Consider the following 22,860-nt stretch of genomic DNA (forward strand, 5'->3'; position numbering starts at 1 on the left):
ATGTTAACTTGTGGACAGGATGTTGTGCCACAAACACTCGGTGTCAATATTTCTTAAGTACACCATATCCGGATTTCGACAATAAATGTCTCTTCAGTGATGTTAGGGATCGAACTCTTGAATTTTAAGAGTCAATATATAGGATGAACGGATCATATAAACCGGAGGGAAAATATGATACATGCCCAAACAAAAAATATAAACGAGTCTAAATTGAAAACTACGTTCAAACCTATGACTGCGTTGGATAAAAACCGCAATTTTTATACGTGTGCATGTCAAACAAATTTCGTTGTAGAAGGGTCTAAAAACAGCACAAACAACATTTTCCAAAAGACCAAAAGAGTGAAAAAAGTATATTTAAACAAAACGCATTTGACTAACAGGTCGAACAACTGATGTTCTTTAACCCTGCTGACTGCCATTGGCGATTGCCAAATAAAATTGATCACAGGTTGTAACAAAATGGATCTTATTATAAATTTAATACGTCACAGAAAGAAAAAAAAATGTTAACTTGTGGACAGGATGTTGTGCCACAAACACTCGGTGTCAATATTTCTTAAGTACACCATATCCGGATTTCGACAATAAATGTCTCTTCAGTGATGTTAGGGATCGAACTCTTGAATTTTAAGAGTCAATATATAGGATGAACGGATCATATAAACCGGAGGGAAAATATGATACATGCCCAAACAAAAAATATAAACGAGTCTAAATTGAAAACTACGTTCAAACCTATGACTGCGTTGGATAAAAACCGCAATTTTTATACGTGTGCATGTCAAACAAATTTCGTTGTAGAAGGGTCTAAAAACAGCACAAACAACATTTTCCAAAAGACCAAAAGAGTGAAAAAAGTATATTTAAACAAAACGCATTTGACTAACAGGTCGAACAACTGATGTTCTTCAACCCTGCTGACTGCCATTGGCGATTGCCAAATAAAATTGATCACAGGTTGTAACAAAATGGATCTTATTATAAATTTAATACGTCACAGAAAGAAAAAAAAATGTTAACTTGTGGACAGGATGTTGTGCCACAAACACTCGGTGTCAATATTTCTTAAGTACACCATATCCGGATTTCGACAATAAATGTCTCTTCAGTGATGTTAGGGATCGAACTCTTGAATTTTAAGAGTCAATATATAGGATGAACGGATCATATAAACCGGAGGGAAAATATGATACATGCCCAAACAAAAAATATAAACGAGTCTAAATTGAAAACTACGTTCAAACCTATGACTGCGTTGGATAAAAACCGCAATTTTTATACGTGTGCATGTCAAACAAATTTCGTTGTAGAAGGGTCTAAAAACAGCACAAACAACATTTTCCAAAAGACCAAAAGAGTGAAAAAAGTATATTTAAACAAAACGCATTTGACTAACAGGTCGAACAACTGATGTTCTTTAACCCTGCTGACTGCCATTGGCGATTGCCAAATAAAATTGATCACAGGTTGTAACAAAATGGATCTTATTATAAATTTAATACGTCACAGAAAGAAAAAAAAATGTTAACTTGTGGACAGGATGTTGTGCCACAAACACTCGGTGTCAATATTTCTTAAGTACACCATATCCGGATTTCGACAATAAATGTCTCTTCAGTGATGTTAGGGATCGAACTCTTGAATTTTAAGAGTCAATATATAGGATGAACGGATCATATAAACCGGAGGGAAAATATGATACATGCCCAAACAAAAAATATAAACGAGTCTAAATTGAAAACTACGTTCAAACCTATGACTGCGTTGGATAAAAACCGCAATTTTTATACGTGTGCATGTCAAACAAATTTCGTTGTAGAAGGGTCTAAAAACAGCACAAACAACATTTTCCAAAAGACCAAAAGAGTGAAAAAAGTATATTTAAACAAAACGCATTTGACTAACAGGTCGAACAACTGATGTTCTTTAACCCTGCTGACTGCCATTGGCGATTGCCAAATAAAATTGATCACAGGTTGTAACAAAATGGATCTTATTATAAATTTAATACGTCACAGAAAGAAAAAAAAATGTTAACTTGTGGACAGGATGTTGTGCCACAAACACTCGGTGTCAATATTTCTTAAGTACACCATATCCGGATTTCGACAATAAATGTCTCTTCAGTGATGTTAGGGATCGAACTCTTGAATTTTAAGAGTCAATATATAGGATGAACGGATCATATAAACCGGAGGGAAAATATGATACATGCCCAAACAAAAAATATAAACGAGTCTAAATTGAAAACTACGTTCAAACCTATGACTGCGTTGGATAAAAACCGCAATTTTTATACGTGTGCATGTCAAACAAATTTCGTTGTAGAAGGGTCTAAAAACAGCACAAACAACATTTTCCAAAAGACCAAAAGAGTGAAAAAAGTATATTTAAACAAAACGCATTTGACTAACAGGTCGAACAACTGATGTTCTTTAACCCTGCTGACTGCCATTGGCGATTGCCAAATAAAATTGATCACAGGTTGTAACAAAATGGATCTTATTATAAATTTAATACGTCACAGAAAGAAAAAAAAATGTTAACTTGTGGACAGGATGTTGTGCCACAAACACTCGGTGTCAATATTTCTTAAGTACACCATATCCGGATTTCGACAATAAATGTCTCTTCAGTGATGTTAGGGATCGAACTCTTGAATTTTAAGAGTCAATATATAGGATGAACGGATCATATAAACCGGAGGGAAAATATGATACATGCCCAAACAAAAAATATAAACGAGTCTAAATTGAAAACTACGTTCAAACCTATGACTGCGTTGGATAAAAACCGCAATTTTTATACGTGTGCATGTCAAACAAATTTCGTTGTAGAAGGGTCTAAAAACAGCACAAACAACATTTTCCAAAAGACCAAAAGAGTGAAAAAAGTATATTTAAACAAAACGCATTTGACTAACAGGTCGAACAACTGATGTTCTTCAACCCTGCTGACTGCCATTGGCGATTGCCAAATAAAATTGATCACAGGTTGTAACAAAATGGATCTTATTATAAATTTAATACGTCACAGAAAGAAAAAAAAATGTTAACTTGTGGACAGGATGTTGTGCCACAAACACTCGGTGTCAATATTTCTTAAGTACACCATATCCGGATTTCGACAATAAATGTCTCTTCAGTGATGTTAGGGATCGAACTCTTGAATTTTAAGAGTCAATATATAGGATGAACGGATCATATAAACCGGAGGGAAAATATGATACATGCCCAAACAAAAAATATAAACGAGTCTAAATTGAAAACTACGTTCAAACCTATGACTGCGTTGGATAAAAACCGCAATTTTTATACGTGTGCATGTCAAACAAATTTCGTTGTAGAAGGGTCTAAAAACAGCACAAACAACATTTTCCAAAAGACCAAAAGAGTGAAAAAAGTATATTTAAACAAAACGCATTTGACTAACAGGTCGAACAACTGATGTTCTTTAACCCTGCTGACTGCCATTGGCGATTGCCAAATAAAATTGATCACAGGTTGTAACAAAATGGATCTTATTATAAATTTAATACGTCACAGAAAGAAAAAAAAATGTTAACTTGTGGACAGGATGTTGTGCCACAAACACTCGGTGTCAATATTTCTTAAGTACACCATATCCGGATTTCGACAATAAATGTCTCTTCAGTGATGTTAGGGATCGAACTCTTGAATTTTAAGAGTCAATATATAGGATGAACGGATCATATAAACCGGAGGGAAAATATGATACATGCCCAAACAAAAAATATAAACGAGTCTAAATTGAAAACTACGTTCAAACCTATGACTGCGTTGGATAAAAACCGCAATTTTTATACGTGTGCATGTCAAACAAATTTCGTTGTAAAAGGGTCTAAAAACAGCACAAACAACATTTTCCAAAAGACCAAAAGAGTGAAAAAAGTATATTTAAACAAAACGCATTCGACTAACAGGTCGAACAACTGATGTTCTTTAACCCTGCTGACTGCCATTGGCGATTGCCAAATAAAATTGATCACAGGTTGTAACAAAATGGATCTTATTATAAATTTAATACGTCACAGAAAGAAAAAAAAATGTTAACTTGTGGACAGGATGTTGTGCCACAAACACTCGGTGTCAATATTTCTTAAGTACACCATATCCGGATTTCGACAATAAATGTCTCTTCAGTGATGTTAGGGATCGAACTCTTGAATTTTAAGAGTCAATATATAGGATGAACGGATCATATAAACCGGAGGGAAAATATGATACATGCCCAAACAAAAAATATAAACGAGTCTAAATTGAAAACTACGTTCAAACCTATGACTGCGTTGGATAAAAACCGCAATTTTTATACGTGTGCATGTCAAACAAATTTCGTTGTAGAAGGGTCTAAAAACAGCACAAACAACATTTTCCAAAAGACCAAAAGAGTGAAAAAAGTATATTTAAACAAAACGCATTTGACTAACAGGTCGAACAACTGATGTTCTTTAACCCTGCTGACTGCCATTGGCGATTGCCAAATAAAATTGATCACAGGTTGTAACAAAATGGATCTTATTATAAATTTAATACGTCACAGAAAGAAAAAAAAATGTTAACTTGTGGACAGGATGTTGTGCCACAAACACTCGGTGTCAATATTTCTTAAGTACACCATATCCGGATTTCGACAATAAATGTCTCTTCAGTGATGTTAGGGATCGAACTCTTGAATTTTAAGAGTCAATATATAGGATGAACGGATCATATAAACCGGAGGGAAAATATGATACATGCCCAAACAAAAAATATAAACGAGTCTAAATTGAAAACTACGTTCAAACCTATGACTGCGTTGGATAAAAACCGCAATTTTTATACGTGTGCATGTCAAACAAATTTCGTTGTAGAAGGGTCTAAAAACAGCACAAACAACATTTTCCAAAAGACCAAAAGAGTGAAAAAAGTATATTTAAACAAAACGCATTTGACTAACAGGTCGAACAACTGATGTTCTTCAACCCTGCTGACTGCCATTGGCGATTGCCAAATAAAATTGATCACAGGTTGTAACAAAATGGATCTTATTATAAATTTAATACGTCACAGAAAGAAAAAAAAATGTTAACTTGTGGACAGGATATTGTGCCACAAACACTCGGTGTCAATATTTCTTAAGTACACCATATCCGGATTTCGACAATAAATGTCTCTTCAGTGATGTTAGGGATCGAACTCTTGAATTTTAAGAGTCAATATATAGGATGAACGGATCATATAAACCGGAGGGAAAATATGATACATGCCCAAACAAAAAATATAAACGAGTCTAAATTGAAAACTACGTTCAAACCTATGACTGCGTTGGATAAAAACCGCAATTTTTATACGTGTACATGTCAAACAAATTTCGTTGTAGAAGGGTCTAAAAACAGCACAAACAACATTTTCCAAAAGACCAAAAGAGTGAAAAAAGTATATTTAAACAAAACGCATTTGACTAACAGGTCGAACAACTGATGTTCTTTAACCCTGCTGACTGCCATTGGCGATTGCCAAATAAAATTGATCACAGGTTGTAACAAAATGGATCTTATTATAAATTTAATACGTCACAGAAAGAAAAAAAAATGTTAACTTGTGGACAGGATGTTGTGCCACAAACACTCGGTGTCAATATTTCTTAAGTACACCATATCCGGATTTCGACAATAAATGTCTCTTCAGTGATGTTAGGGATCGAACTCTTGAATTTTAAGAGTCAATATATAGGATGAACGGATCATATAAACCGGAGGGAAAATATGATACATGCCCAAACAAAAAATATAAACGAGTCTAAATTGAAAACTACGTTCAAACCTATGACTGCGTTGGATAAAAACCGCAATTTTTATACGTGTGCATGTCAAACAAATTTCGTTGTAGAAGGGTCTAAAAACAGCACAAACAACATTTTCCAAAAGACCAAAAGAGTGAAAAAAGTATATTTAAACAAAACGCATTTGACTAACAGGTCGAACAACTGATGTTCTTTCACCCTGCTGACTGCCATTGGCGATTGCCAAATAAAATTGATCACAGGTTGTAACAAAATGGATCTTATTATAAATTTAATACGTCACAGAAAGAAAAAAAAATGTTAACTTGTGGACAGGATGTTGTGCCACAAACACTCGGTGTCAATATTTCTTAAGTACACCATATCCGGATTTCGACAATAAATGTCTCTTCAGTGATGTTAGGGATCGAACTCTTGAATTTTAAGAGTCAATATATAGGATGAACGGATCATATAAACCGGAGGGAAAATATGATACATGCCCAAACAAAAAATATAAACGAGTCTAAATTGAAAACTACGTTCAAACCTATGACTGCGTTGGATAAAAACCGCAATTTTTATACGTGTGCATGTCAAACAAATTTCGTTGTAGAAGGGTCTAAAAACAGCACAAACAACATTTTCCAAAAGACCAAAAGAGTGAAAAAAGTATATTTAAACAAAACGCATTTGACTAACAGGTCGAACAACTGATGTTCTTCAACCCTGCTGACTGCCATTGGCGATTGCCAAATAAAATTGATCACAGGTTGTAACAAAATGGATCTTATTATAAATTTAATACGTCACAGAAAGAAAAAAAAATGTTAACTTGTGGACAGGATGTTGTGCCACAAACACTCGGTGTCAATATTTCTTAAGTACACCATATCCGGATTTCGACAATAAATGTCTCTTCAGTGATGTTAGGGATCGAACTCTTGAATTTTAAGAGTCAATATATAGGATGAACGGATCATATAAACCGGAGGGAAAATATGATACATGCCCAAACAAAAAATATAAACGAGTCTAAATTGAAAACTACGTTCAAACCTATGACTGCGTTGGATAAAAACCGCAATTTTTATACGTGTGCATGTCAAACAAATTTCGTTGTAGAAGGGTCTAAAAACAGCACAAACAACATTTTCCAAAAGACCAAAAGAGTGAAAAAAGTATATTTAAACAAAACGCATTTGACTAACAGGTCGAACAACTGATGTTCTTTAACCCTGCTGACTGCCATTGGCGATTGCCAAATAAAATTGATCACAGGTTGTAACAAAATGGATCTTATTATAAATTTAATACGTCACAGAAAGAAAAAAAAATGTTAACTTGTGGACAGGATGTTGTGCCACAAACACTCGGTGTCAATATTTCTTAAGTACACCATATCCGGATTTCGACAATAAATGTCTCTTCAGTGATGTTAGGGATCGAACTCTTGAATTTTAAGAGTCAATATATAGGATGAACGGATCATATAAACCGGAGGGAAAATATGATACATGCCCAAACAAAAAATATAAACGAGTCTAAATTGAAAACTACGTTCAAACCTATGACTGCGTTGGATAAAAACCGCAATTTTTATACGTGTGCATGTCAAACAAATTTCGTTGTAGAAGGGTCTAAAAACAGCACAAACAACATTTTCCAAAAGACCAAAAGAGTGAAAAAAGTATATTTAAACAAAACGCATTTGACTAACAGGTCGAACAACTGATGATCTTTAACCCTCCATATATATATGTATTAATGCACGAATGTACATAAATAATGGCTGTAAGCTTTGTCATTTGAATTGTTATATAATTGTCATTCTGGGGTCGATTATAGCTGCAAATGCAATACGGCCTTTGCTTATTGTTGAAGGCCGTACAATGACCTATAGTTGTTAATTTATGTGTCATTTGTTCTCATCAACTTATGGACATTGGGATTATTTGACCTTCCCGATCACCTTTTTCGTTGAATGTCGACCTCGTTAAAAAGAAATCAGTAGCCTTAAGAATGTGTGTGGACTACAGAAAATTGAACAATCAGACAACAAGATAAGTTTGCACTTCTACGCATTGAAGAATTGTTGGATTGCTGCCAGGGAAGCAAGTTTTTCTCAGTTGTCGATATAAAGTCCGGTTACCACCAAGTAGAAATCCTGGAATAACACAAGGAACGGACTACTTTTTCCGTAGGACCGTTAGGATTTTATGATGCCATTCGGATTGACGAAATCTCCAGCAGCATATCTGAATCCATTTCACAGAGATTGCCCAAAATTAATATAAGATTTACTGCTTCCAGTGCTTATATACAATATTTAGCTTATCGAGTAGTATAATGCCACAATTATATCAATATAGTGCTTGACATATTTATCTAACATTGAACTAATCCAGAATCACTAACTTCTACTTCACATATGTCACTGAATAAACTTCGCAAACAGCTTAGCAAGCCAGAATTATCTCCACCAAATACAAGAGGTTATACTCCAGTGCTTTTATCAGATAGTAAAGAATTAAATTAAAAAATAAAGTATTTTCAGACCATCCTGTTACTCAACATATTCAATGTTGGTGAAACTTTTCAAAACCGTTACGACTGGCTGAAAGCAAACTTAAGCAGCAAGCTAACAACAACAGGCAATATTTGGTTATATGTTTGATTAGGTACTTGTAACCTCACACGGTAAAATTAAATTTCTTTTTTGTGTTTTACATGTGTTATTATTATAGTATTTATAAGTTCTTAAATGGTAAGTGAGAGTAGTTGTATATTAGGTTCTTGTTTTGGGGTAAAATTAAATATTGGTTATACATGCAAAGACATACTTTGGCGATTCAAAACGCAGGGTTCAGTTATGTTATATTTTTTTGGGGTATCATTTCACAGGAAGTGCAAGGAGAAATAAAGACAGTCAGTTCACATAATAATGTATGGTTCTGGCAGCTCAAATGTGGTGAAGAGTTGTGCTGTACTAAGTACACATTTTTGATATTGCTGTGAAAATATGTCGTTGTTTAAATGTTCAAGAAGATGAGGAATACATCAAGAGCAACATATTCCCTTGAAGCTTGCCGGTCCCCTACCAACGACTGTCCTACAGACATTAGCTATTCGATAAATGTGGTATAGACTGAATCATTGATCGTTTAACATTGTTACTGCCAGTTCTTGGGTCTCATCTTAGTTTATCATTCTATATTTAATTACAACATTACTCATTCGATATATATACGTTTTCCAAGGATATAACTACTCTTAGATTAATTGCAATACTCATAGAAGAAGACCCTATATCAATACTGAACTAATAACAATGAAATGAAGAACAACGATCAAGAGTTGTTGACGTATTTGTAAACTATGTTGAATTCCTTCCTTTAATCACAAAGTGATTAAAATTAATCTAGAGTTGTCTCTCTTTATCTGTTGTTTTACAGTAATTCACAAATACCAAAATTAACATGATACAGACTTTCTGTATAATATACTCATTTGTGTAGAGGTTCCATCCTCTGTTTTTCCTTTATAACTTTTACAACTATTACAAAAACAATCCATTGAATTAAACATACATTTTATTACACCAACTTGTATTTACATTTTCATGACTAGAATATACATTTTTTACTTTGTGGCATTACTTTGGCTACAGAGTATTCTATAATATTTTGTTGAGGCGCCAGGGTGACTACCGATTACCTAACACAATGGCTATCAGCTGACCTATGTTGACATAGTGTCATAAAACCCCTGGTAGTTAAACACGGTTACACCACCATCTACCATGGGGAGTGACCGGGGGAAAACACTCGTATTACCAATGCTCCAGTTATAAGTGCCCCACCTGTTGGCAGGTGTAGGCCTCCCCTCTATAAGATGAGGTGGAGGAGGTCCCAGCGTTACCCATCTGTAGACCCCACTGTTACCACTAACCACATTTTCCAAACCTGCAAATTGTAGAACTTGTCAGGCCCAGAGCAAGGGCCGAGTGAAATAATCCCCCAATCACTACCAGTCTCCCTGGACCGCCACATGAGAGCCCCAGTCAGCTACCAAATCTGACTGGGGTTCTCACCTCCACAAAATTTTCATTATTGATTTATTGGAAAAGTTGAATTTGTTGTGCGTAGGAAAGACTCAACACCCCCTTGTATATTATTTAAGAAAACCTGATTTCCAGTTTGAGACAAATGAGTTCCATCTGTTCTGTATAAAGACACTTCACTTGCCCTAATGTTCTCATGTAATATAGCTTTCCCCCCGTTTTCTATTACAAAGTTTTTGACCACTGAATTCACTCTTTTTCTTTTCTGTTCGATTATTGCTCCCGCATTCAAGGGAGCAAAATGCCAGTATCTGCGCTGTAGCATTGAAGACCATATTATAATAACTTTTTTAAATAAAGCCTTGTAACGTAGGATAGAACATTTTACATTTTCCATTAAACCCTTCCCTGTCAATTCTAAGTCTGTCAAATCATTAGCTCCACAGTGAATAATAATAAAATTAGGAGAAGGTAAACAATTTCTTTTTGCGTCCAGTAGGGAGTCCAAATCTTTAAACTGTAAGCCAGGTTGCCAAATCCAGTATGTTGTTACACCTTTTGACCCCAGTCCCAGGTTGTTTCTACCATATTTCTTCGCCTCTACGTTGGCCCAATGAACAAGGGAACTTCCAACAATCCATAAAATCTTGGGACCTGTGAAAACCTGTAGCTTGTTAGCCTTTTGAACTAGAAAAATTGTAACCTTATATATCGAGAATAAGCATGCGATTTCCATCTGCCTAATTTCATAATTACCTCCTCTGAGACCCCCTGCCTGGCTAGTTCCGTGGCTCCCCCAATTCTAAAACTATGTGACCTAAAATGACCTTTACTAATATGAAGAAAATGTAAAGCTTTTTCCAGTATACTACTGAATTGGTATCTAGTTAAAGGCATACCAGTATAATGGATAAACAAATCTGAATTGTTACAGGTAGGTCGTACCTTTAAATATTCGTTAATGAGTCGTATCGGACAGTAGTTTTTTCCGTTCTCCGGTATCAACAAAGTAACAGACTTTCCCTTTTGGTCAGTTTTTGACCACCTTACTCTTAGCTCCAGGACTTTTCTCCTAACTAAAATATCTGAAATTGTTAAGTTGGAGCCATTTATAACAGACTTGGATTTTGAAGTAGTGATTTCCCCTACTCTTAGCAAACCAAAGAAGGCAACAGAAAAAACTGCTGAAAATAAAGCAGCTTCATATTTATTCTTACATACTTTATCTAAACAACTTATCATATCTGATAACAATTGCACTGTAATTGGTGCTCTAATGTCATTACGTTTTCCCCCTTGAATTCTTTTTATTCCTTCTAATGCCTTTCCAATTATAAAGAACTTTGTAGTATCCTGTATCCCTTGAATTTTATGATGGTATGAAACTCCTGATATATAAGATGATATGGTTCCCCCCGAAAGACCCTGTACTGACAAAAAAGCTATAAAATTTAACAAATCATTGACTGGCACCGGCCAATCCTGTTTCAATTTATAAGATGATCTAAAGGTACAAAGTTTTGACAGAGCCAAATTGTATGATTTTTGTGTATTTTTGGACACACCTTGATTGACAATATAGTCAGCCACCTGACTTAAATGTTCCAGATCTGTGTTGGAATTTTGGTTGGCCACTGGTCTGCTTCTGGAGCTAGGCTTCTGAACTTCCCCCACTGAGAACGAGAAAGACAATCAGCAATTTGGTTTTGTTTTGAAGGGATATAAATTGCCTTAACTAATGTATTATTTTTTAAATTCATTAAAACCATCTGTCTTACTAAAGTCATAACTCTAATTGATTTGCTAGTTTTCATATTAATGATTTGAACAACCGCCTGATTATCAACATGAAAAATAACTTTTTTGTTAACAAAATGGGATTCCCAGGACATAAGAGCAGCTACAACTGGAAACAACTCTAACAATGTCATATCTCTGGTGATTCCAGCCTCAACCCAATGTTTTGGCCACATGCCTTGGGCCCACTGACCTGCAAAATAGATACCGTACCCGCCTTTGGACCCCCCTGCACTATCAGTGAACAACTCTAATTTTTCATTTGAAACCCATACATTGTCTGTTATTACAGTGACACCATTGTATTGTTTTAAAAAGTCTAACCAAACTTCTAAATCTGCTTTCATCTGCTTGTTTACTCGAATTTTGTAATACGATTTTCTAACCCCGATTGTTGAATTTATGAGTCTGCGACAGAAGGTGCGGCCTGGAGCAACTACCTTACAAGCAAAATTTAGAAGCCCAAGAAGGGATTGCATATCTTTAAGAGTTATTTTAGAACTGTTCAAGGTATTTCTGATTTTTTGGGAGAGTTTGACAAGTTTTTCATTTGGAAGTCGCATTATTAAATTCTGTGTATCAAATTCTATACCCAAAAACATAAGTAATGTAGTCGGCAAAGTGGTCTTGTCACTGGCAAGAGGAATACCTATTTTGTTGCATACCTCTTGGAATAACTTTAAAGTATTGCCAACTTTTGATGTTTGGCTCGACTCGACAAAAAGAAAATCATCTAAATAATGGAGGATATCATCATTTCCGCTTTTAAGCTGTATTATCCAATGCAAAGCTCTTGCAAATTTCTCCCACAGGGCACAACTTATTGAGGCCCCCATAGGGAGCATTTTATTAAGATAATATTCACCCTGAAATTTTATCCCCAACAAGTCAAAATCGTGCGGGGCAATTGGCAACAAACGAAAAGCCGCTTTTACGTCGCACTGACTTAATCGGGCAAATGTTTTGTGTCTATTAATCAAAAATGCTGCTTCGTCTACTGAACTGTACTGCACTGAACAATGATCTTTATCAATAAAATCGTTTATTGAATTATTCTCAGGATAGGATAAATGTTGAATAAGTCTGAAATCCCCATCCTTTTTTGGCACTAGCCCCATTGGTGATACCTGAAGTGTGGGAAAAGGTGGGTATCTGAAAGGACCAGCAATGCGACCAAGTTTTACTTCCTTCATTAATTTTTCTTTAAAAATTTTGGGTAGCTGTAATGCACTTTTTAAATTGGAACTCTCCCTTGGTTCCCTAGAGCCAAAATATTTTAATGAAAAACCGTATTTGAAACCAGATATAATTTCATGTGCTACATTGTGAAGTGGGTAGAATTCTAAATAATTTTTCAAGACTGATACTTTTACAGGAGTACTTCCTAACGAATAAAAATTAATACTTTTTGTTACTTCTTCCTTGGGCCCGGTTATTACATTGGGCCTTTCTGTGTTTGCCACTGCATATTTCACATATGTGTTTAAACCTACAACGAGGGAAGTAGGGACAGTCAGTACCATTATTATAGTATTTACATGACATATTTACACTTCCGCTAGTTACCTGTGATTGTTGATGTGTTCTACTGCTTGAAAACGTAGCTTCATTTGAGTTATAATTACCACGATTTTGTGTATTTTTTCAATAACCCTGTGATTGCACTGACACATTGTTATGTACTGTGGGAGATGTGATGTGTAATAGCCAATATTCGCCGTGTATATTTCCCCAAGATAAATTTGGATTCTTTTCTATTTTTAGCCTAAATTGCTCGTCATAGGTGGCCCAGTTTTCTGACCTTGTTGCCGCTAATCTTATATCGCGCATATATTTTAACAATTCTTGTGCCCGTGTGCTGTATTTCTCAATGTAAACACTCATAAAAATCATGAATGCTGAAGTCCATTCATTTATTGACAAATAAACCCCCGACGATCTTTTTTCAATGCAAATTTTCCCCCTTTTTAATTTCAAATCGCCCTCGTCAACCTCTTCCATTTCTTTTTGCGTTCTCAAAAGGGAATGAAGCTCTATAAACTTTCCCTCCCAAATCTTTTCTTTAATTCTAAAAGACACGTGTTCCCCAACTGTGTCATGAACGCTAGATTCTTGTGGTGGAGTAAAATCAATGGAATTATTTGCAATTTCGTGCCTTAAAGAGGGAAATGCCCGTGCATCTTCCTCCGACTCATTACCTGATGAGATATCAGTAGTTTCCTCAGGTTCCTCAGGTACTTCTGCCACCACACGTCCGACTTCTTTTGTTTTCTTGACATGTCTTTTCCGGCCAGCTCCGTCTTTCTTTTGTGCAATTTCTTCACTCTGTACTTTCTTTCCTCCTGTCCTGCTGCTCGTTCTTCTTTTCTTCCCCATGGCCCTTGATGGCGATCCTACTGCATTTCTCTTGTTAGGCATCTTCTTTTTGGATATTTGGAGAGTTTAACTAATAACATCTGCTTTCGTCGACAGCAAATTAACAAGTGCCCGATACGGGATTTCCAAAATTCTATTCAAGCTGATCCGGGAATTCCAAAATTCTGATTCATGCTGCGAGCGCCGCAGTGGCCAAGCCATATATGGCATTGAGCTACAGGCTGCAACACCCACGCACCCTCACAAATATTTGATTGAATTAAACCAGATTATTGAAAATATAAAATTTTTATAATCTCAATTATTGCAAAGTTGAATTTAAACATTTAAACTCGGACATTGACCGTTCAATGTGTCAGTGATCATGGCCGATCTCTTGCACCTCGTTTCAGACAGAGGTCTAATCAGTTAGACAGTGCCCACCCCGCCCACTAGACTGCTAATAAATTGAAAGTTCAATTAGAAAGTATCATTTTTTTTTTGTTCCAGTTTCTTTAGACAAAAACATGCTCAAGAAAATATGCATGGATAATATCGCGCATAGGAACATCGCCCCAGCAGACCAAAGATTACAGGCAACACCTCACAGACATCAGCATCATCAGACAATGCACCAAATACAACTACTTCTGATGCAAGTGTTAATTTGAACACAGACACAATTGTCAGCTCTTATCAAACTCCTCTAGAGATTTAACTTTGTACAGCGAAGTAATTTGGCAAGAATTAGCGCCTTGACAAAACCGAATTTTTAAAGTGGAATGACCGGAACTACATATTCAAATATGGCGGCGCTCAATGCCAATAATGTCAACAATGAAGTAATGACAGGGATTTTGAATCAATGGTCCATGCAAGGAACGATGCTTGGTTTACAACAGACAGTTATCAAATTGATTGATATCAATGACAGACCAGTAATCGTTGGCGTTGATGATAACAACATGAGCACTGCATACGCAGCCGTGAGAAACAACGATCTCGGTCCAAAGCACAAGTTTCGGAGCTGAATCTACATGTAGCCATATTTTTCAATTTAATAGTGGATATCGTTTCCCTATTTCAGAATTTGGGGTATTATCAGAATGCAACCCGCATGTTGACATTGTTTCTAATGTTGTAAAGAAACGTATTTTGGAGGGAACAGATTTTAAATATTAACGGCCCTGTTAATTCCTAAACATGAAGCAGACAAGAACCAAAGGGTATTCTACAGTCAACTTGTCAAACCACGAAGACGAGACTTCTCAAATAATTGACCATTAGTGATTCTAGTGAAGCTGATGCGTTGTCTCGTTTGCAGATTGACAAATTTCGTCGACTTACGAAAAAGCACAGGAGTTTCCATGCAAAGTACCTCCTCATCGACTTGTGTTATGGAGCTCGACACCGTAGTTAGCCAGTTTAGGAGGCAGCAATATCTGCACAAGAAAAAGTTATGAAACTGGTTTTAGATCATACACGTTTTTATACGACCGCAAATTTTGAAAAAAATTTCGTCGTATATTGCTATCACGTCGTCGTCGTCGTCGTCGTCGTCGTCGTCGTCCGAATACTTTTAGTTTTCGCACTCTAACTTTAGTAAAAGTGAATAGAAATCTATGAAATTTTAACACAAGGTTTATGACCATAAAATAAAGGCTGGTATTGATTTTGGGAGTTTTGGTCCCAACATTTTAGGAATTAGGGGCCAAAAAGGGCCCAAATAAGCATTTTCTTGGTTTTCGCACTATAACTTTAGTTTAAGTTAATAGAAATCTATGAAATTTTGACACAAGGTTTATGACCACAAAAGACAGGTTGGGATTGATTTTGGGAGTTTTGGTTTCAACAGTTTAGGAATTAGGGGCCAAAAAAGGGCCCAAATAAGCATCATTCTTGGTTTTCGCAAAATAACTTTAGTTAAAGTAAATAGAAATCAATGAAATTTAAACACAATGTTTATGACCACAAAAGGAAGGTTGGTATTGATTTTGGGAGTTTCAGTCCCAACAGTTTAGGAATTAGGGGCCAAAAAGGGTCCCAAATAAGCATTTTTCTTGGTTTTCGCACCATAGTGTAAGTATAAGTAAATAGAAATCTATGAAATTTAAACACAAGGTTTATGACTATAAAAGGAAGGTTGGTATTGATTTGGCGAGTTTTGGTCCCAACAGTAAAGGAAAAAGGGGCCCAAAGGGTCCAAAATTAAACTTTGTTTGATTTCATCAAAATTGAATAATTGGGGTTCTTTAATATGCCGAATCTAACTGTGTATGTAGATTCTTAATTTTTGGTCCCGTTTTCAAATTGGTCTACATTAAGGTCCAAAGGGTCCAAAATGAAACTTAGTTTGATTTTAACAAAAATTGAAACCTTGGGGTTCTTTGATATGCTGAATCTAAAAATGTACTTAGATTTTTGATTATTGGCCCAGTTTTCAAGTTGGCCCAAATCGAGGTCCAAAATTAAACATTGTTTGATTTCATCAAAAATTGAATAATTGGGGTTCTTTGATATGCCAAATCTAACTGTGTATGTAGATTCTTAATTTTTGGTCCAGTTTTAAAATTGGTCTAAATTAAAGTGCAAAGGGTCCAAAATTAAACTAAGTTTGATTTTAACAAAAATTAAATTCTTGGGCCTCTTTGATATGCTGAATCTAAACATGTACTTAGATTTTTGATTATGGGCCCAGTTTTCAAGTTGGTCGAAATCAGGATCTAAAATTATTATATTAAGTATTGTGCAATAGCAAGTCTTTTCAATTGCACAGTATTGTGCAATGGCAAGAAATATCTAATTTCACAATATTTTGAAATAGCAAATTTTTTTTTAATTAAGAGTTATCTTTCTTTGTCCAGTATAGTAAGCAAGAAATATCTGCAAGAATTTTTTTTAATTGGAGTTATCTTTCTTTGTCCAGAATCAACTTAAATCTTTGTTATATACAATATACAATGTATATTCACTTTTTCTACCAACTGATAAATTTAAATAATCTTTACCATTCAGTGATAACAAGCAGTTTTTTTACATCTTAATATTTTATGATGTATTTAAATGAGTAGTAATTGTTGCAAACTTCATTAGAATATTCTAATTGAAATTAGTTTTGGAATAAGGGAAAGGGGGATGTGAATAAAAAATTGGGTTCAATTTTTCTCATTTGAAATTTCATAAATAAAAAGAAAATTTCTTTTTTTGAGAGGATTAATATTCAACAGCAGTGAATTGCTCTAAGAGAAAATAAAAATTTTAAGATCATTTGAATAAATTCATTCTGTGTCAGAAACCTATGCTGTGTCAACTATTTAATCACAATCCAAATTTAGAGCGGAATCCAGCTTGAATGTTGTGTCCATACTTGCCCCAACCGTTCAGGGTTCAACCTCTGCGGTCGTATAAAGCTATGCCCTGCGGAGCATCTGGTTTTTTATTATTATTAACTGGTGTTCTTACTTTCATATTGCATGGCTGTGTACCAGTCAATAAACAGTTATTATTACTTTTTGTTGCTTATTGTACAAAACGACTACATATACGTTATAGTACTATAAAGCAGGATCTGCCTACCCTTCCGGAGCACCTGAGATCACCCCTAGTTTATGGTGGGGTTCGTGTTGTTTATTCTTCAGTGTTTTATGTTGTGTTATGTGTACTATTGATTTTCTGTTTTCATTTTTAGCCATGGCGTTGTCAGTTTGTTTTAGATTTCTGGGTTTGACGTCCCTTTGGTCTCTTTCGTCCCACTTTTAAACTGTATTCGTGTGGTATTAGGTTCAAATGTTAAGAATTTAACATAAATTATCCTTATTTAACTAATTTCAGACGACTCAATGAATGAAGTAAAGGGTACTTATAAAACCAAACTTAAAACAAGGTACCCGATAAGTTTTGATATTTAAAAGAATATCTGTCTCTGGCTGCTGCAGAACAGTAATTATGATATTTTTTTATTGGAAATTTCTCCTTGATAATATTTACGTACGTTTAGGCAACAAAATGTATCGACAGGTTGTAGGTATCCCAATGGGCAATAATTGTGCTCCTTCAATAGCAGACTTGTTTTTTTGTACTGTTACGAGTCACAATTTATGACTAAACTCAGTAAAGACCCGTAGAAATTGCATCTAATTGATAAATTCAACAACACTTACCGTTAAATACTCAAGAATTTTCTCAATATACTGCTGAAATTTACCCAAAGGAGCTTACTTTAAATAAATCTAATGTATTCAGTATTAACTGCCCTTTCCTGGATTTAGATATTTTAGTTTTAAACGGGAAACTACACACTAAAATTTACGACAAAAGAGACGATTTTTCGTTCCCTATTGTTAATTTTCCAATTTTAGATGGTGATGTTCCTTTGGTACCATCTTACGGTGTTTATATTTCACAACGTGTTCGCTATGCCCGTGTCTGTTGTGACGTTTCTGATTTTAACGAACGCAACCTATGTATCACTGGTAAATTATTAAACCAGGGATATCGTTACCATAAATTACTTAAAACCTTTACTATTTTTTTCCATAAATATAAAGATTTGGTTTTGAAGTTTGGTTGTACCTGTAGAAAACTAATTTCAAACGGGATAGCACATCCTCATTATTTACGGAAATGTTGTTTACTGTGCCCGGAAATTTAGAAATGATCCATGTAAACTTGTTGCTCCATTAAATGAACTTATTCTTAAAGGTTACCTATTCAACACTGTAATAAGATCAATGAATATTGTTTTTTGCTCACCTGGCATAGCCATGTGAGCTTATGCCATCACTTGGCGTCCGTCGTCGTCCGTCGTCTGTCGTCGTAAACTATTTCAAGAATCTTCTCCTCTGAAACTACTAGGCCAAATACTTCCAAACTTTAACTGAATGTTCCTTAGGGTATCTAGTTTATAAATTGTATCCCGAGGTTTTGATCTATCAACAAACATGGTCGCCATTGCTAAAAATAGAACATAGCAGTCAAATGCAGTTTTTGGCTTGTATCTCAAAAACAAAAGCATTTAGAGCAAATCTGACATGGGGTAAAAATGTTCATCAGGCTAAGATCTATCTGCCCTGAAATTTTCAGATGAATCAGACAACACGTTGTTGGGTTGCTGCCCCTAAATTGGTAATTTTAAGGAAATTTTGCTGTTTTTGGTTATTATCTTGAATATTATTATAGATAGAGATAGACTGTAAACAGCAATAATGTTCAGCAAAGTAAGATCTACAAATTAGTTAACATGACCGAAATGGTCAATTGACCCCTTAAGGGGTTATTGTCCTTAAATGACAACTTTTCACAATTTGTTCATCATATTTGCCAACTTTAAAAATCCTCTCTCAAAACTACTCAACCAAATTCAACCAAACTTCAACTGAATGATCAGTAGGGTGTATAAAATAAAATATTTGTTTTTATTTTCTATTTTGTCAAAAAACATGGCCGTCATGGCTAAAAATAGAACACAGGTTAAAATGCAGTTTTTGGCTGATATCTCAAAAACTCCAGCATTTAGAGCAAATAAGACAAGAAGTTAAAGTATTTATTAGGTCAAGGTCTACTCGTCCTGAAATTTTCAGCCAAGTTGGGTAACTGGTTTTAGTTTAAACATATTTATTTATAGTGGATTAGGAAACAAGTTTTGCAACTTATATTAATCTCTTTCCACTTTGCGGGTGGTTTTGCAGGTATAATGCCCCTGAATTGATGGATTTTAAAGAAATTTTGCAGTTTTTGGTTATTATCTTGAATATTATAATAGATACAGATGAACTATTAATAGCAAAAATGTTAATCAGAGTAAGATCTTCAAACAAGTCAATTTGACCAAAATTGTCAATTGACCCCTTAAGGAGTTATTGCCCTTTAAAGACTTTTTTCACAATTTGTTCATCATGTTAACTTACTTTAAAAAATCTTCTCCTTTGAAACTGCTGTATCAATTTCAGCTAAACTTAGGCTAAATGAGTTTCAGAGTATCTAGTATAAATTTATATTTTATTTCCTTGTATGTCAAGAAACATAGCTCCTATGGCTAAAAAAGAACATAGGAGAAAATGTTTGTTTTTTTTTGCTTTTGAAGAAAATAGGACGATTCAAAGAACATTTAAATAAATTGAAAAGCCAAAATAATCATTGATGAGAGATTTAACCCAAAAAATTAAGGTGAGCGATTCAGGCTCTTGAGAGCCTCTTGTTATTGTTATAAATTTTGATATCAGTAGATTAAAAGCTAACTAAAATATATTACTAGTAAGTTATATACATATATGTTGTACTGTTATACCACTGTCCCAGGTTAGGGGAAGGGTTGGGATCTCGCTAACATGTTTAACCCCGCCATATTATTTATGTATGTGCCAGTCCCAAGTCAGGAGCCTGTAATTCAGTGGTTGCCGTTTGTTAATGTGTTACATATTTGTTTTCGTTCATTTTTTTTTACTTAAATAAGGCCGTTAGTTTTCTCGTTTGAATTGTTTAACATTGTCTTATCGGGGCCTCATATAGCTAACTATGCGGTATGGGCTTTGCTCATTTGTTGAAGAGCGTACGGTGACATATAGTTGTTAATGTCTGTGTCATGTTGGTCTTTTGTGGATAGTTGTCTCATTGGCAATCATACCACATCTTTTTTATAAGTAAAACATGATTTTTGTTTGTTTCTTGTAAGCTTTTGTCATGCATTTTGATTTTACAAATTTGACCTCAATTGTATTACATGTGAACAGTCTATGACCATATTGTAAACATTAAAAGTATCCATGTTATTCTTATATATATCATATTCCTATATAAGTTTCACATACTAAACAGATAAACATCACTTAACATATGAAAATGTACAGAATCTGTACAAATACGATAGGATACATGTTAACATTATCTACACTATTATTTTTAACTTTAATCCCCACTTTTCTCTCCAAATTATTTTTATCACTTTTCTTTCATGCATACATAACTTACATTCACACTAACATATATGCATTCACACATGTGATATAGTAACGTACATGTTTACACAAATATAAGGACCTTTACAGAAAGATGCATTTATTTTCACCTGAACAGCTTAATCTTAATCTTAATCGAAAAAAATATATTTCCTTGAATTTGACAGGTGTAGGTAATTAATCTTGCTTATAATTGTATTAAAACATTTTTGTGTCAAAAACATATGTCTTGGGTTATTTAGTTTTAGATTTCTGTAGATCACATAAAATTATACACATAAAGTGCTTACACCTGTCTAATTTCTACTGTACTATAAACGACATATTTTTTTTTCCATTAATACCCGTGTGACATTAAAAAAACATTGTCATACCTATTACTTGCTATCCTACATTTTCTCTTTGGATTTATTGTAGTACACGTGTTTAATGAACACGAACGGAATTTATCGTTCATTTTGTCGAACAACATAGCCAAAGACCAACAAGCTGATGAGTTACCAACAATGTATACTATTCACATGTGGTCAACAAGCAATACAAACCTAAATATGTTTGTGGAGCGTCCGTTGGATGTGCGGGATGTATCAAGTTCGAAGCCTCGTCCGGTCATTTAATCCGATGCCTTGTTAATAAAGAGTGTCACGCTCTTTGCACGTTAGGAATCCTTGCAACACCTACTTGAGGGATCCGTTGGACCTCCTGTTGCAAGGCACACAGTATATTCCTTTTCAGTATTCCCTCATTGTATATTCCTTTCCAGTATTCCCTCATTGTATATTCCTTTCCAGTATTCCCTCATTTTCCAGTGGCCGTCCAAATTTCCCCGACCATCATATTAGATGGCCGCTATTACAGCAACCTACCTATTTTTAACTAGTTCTCGTCCTGAATATGCATGAAATGTTTGCCACTGGACGTTAAGCAACCAACAATTTTCCCCGACCATCATCCTAAAATACGGCCATTAAGACCTTAATCAATGTTATGTTTATCATCTGCAAGGGTCCCGTCTAATTATTTTCTCCTGTCATTGTTTATTTTTTTATTTTTCCTTAAATGAGGCATTATATGCTTTAACAGCTTGGAAAAGTTCGCATGGGAGGCGTTGTAGTCTCTGATTCCAGTTTTCTTCTGTTAAGTCTTCTTTAAGTCTTTATATTTTATTTCAATACCTTTCGAATGAATTTGTTGTATGTTATATCTCTTTAAATCTCATTCTCCTCTAAATCAAGAATTTCATCTTTCGATTCAAATGAATTTTCAGCCGGAGTTTCAGTATCAGTTTTATATAACCAAAGAACGGTTTTAGTTGATTTATTATGCCTAACTTTAGTTAAGATATTTTATATGAATGTAAAGCTAGATTCTTAAAAATTGTCCTTCGTTGTGTCGCCTCATACGTTTTCATTTATAGATAATGAGAGGTTTTCATGGCACCTTGAAATTTGAAAACCCCAAAAGTGTCGTTGTGCGTTAGTTGTTCCAACAAAATAGAATGTGTTTGAATTTTGACTGTGTAACAATAATTTTTGATTTGCATTTTGAGAGTTTTAATCATTAGCATTCTTTGATTTGAAGATTCTGACGTAAGTTTTAATTGTTAAATAGACCCGCGTCTAGCGTACTAAATTATAATCCTGGTACCTTTGATAACTGTTTACACCACTTGGTCGATGCCACTACATCGTCCCCGATGGTTTCACCAGCCCAGTAGTCAACACTTCGGTGTTGACATGAGACATGAGTAAAGACGGGAAAATATTTAATCGCGGAAAAACTTACCAGACACAGATACATTTTTTTGCACATTGCATGAGAAAGGTCAAATAAATTCCTTTAGGACACATGACGTGTCTATATTGCTTGAACAATCTGGTAATTCTCGTCCGAAAGTGGTAA

General features: G+C 34.8%; 1 protein-coding gene across 1 annotated transcript; it reads right to left on the reverse strand.

Annotated features, from left to right (window-relative positions):
- Positions 1 to 11,448: 11,448 nt before the first annotated feature.
- Positions 11,449 to 13,173, reverse strand: LOC134717857 (uncharacterized). The gene has a single exon (XM_063580352.1). The coding sequence runs from the start codon at positions 13,171 to 13,173 to the stop codon at positions 11,449 to 11,451; it is 1,725 nt and encodes a 574-aa protein (XP_063436422.1).
- Between the last annotated feature and the right edge of the window lie 9,687 nt (positions 13,174 to 22,860).

The sequence above is a fragment of the Mytilus trossulus genome, chromosome 5, assembly GCF_036588685.1.
Source record: "Mytilus trossulus isolate FHL-02 chromosome 5, PNRI_Mtr1.1.1.hap1, whole genome shotgun sequence".
Lineage (NCBI taxonomy): Eukaryota > Metazoa > Mollusca > Bivalvia > Mytilida > Mytilidae > Mytilus > Mytilus trossulus.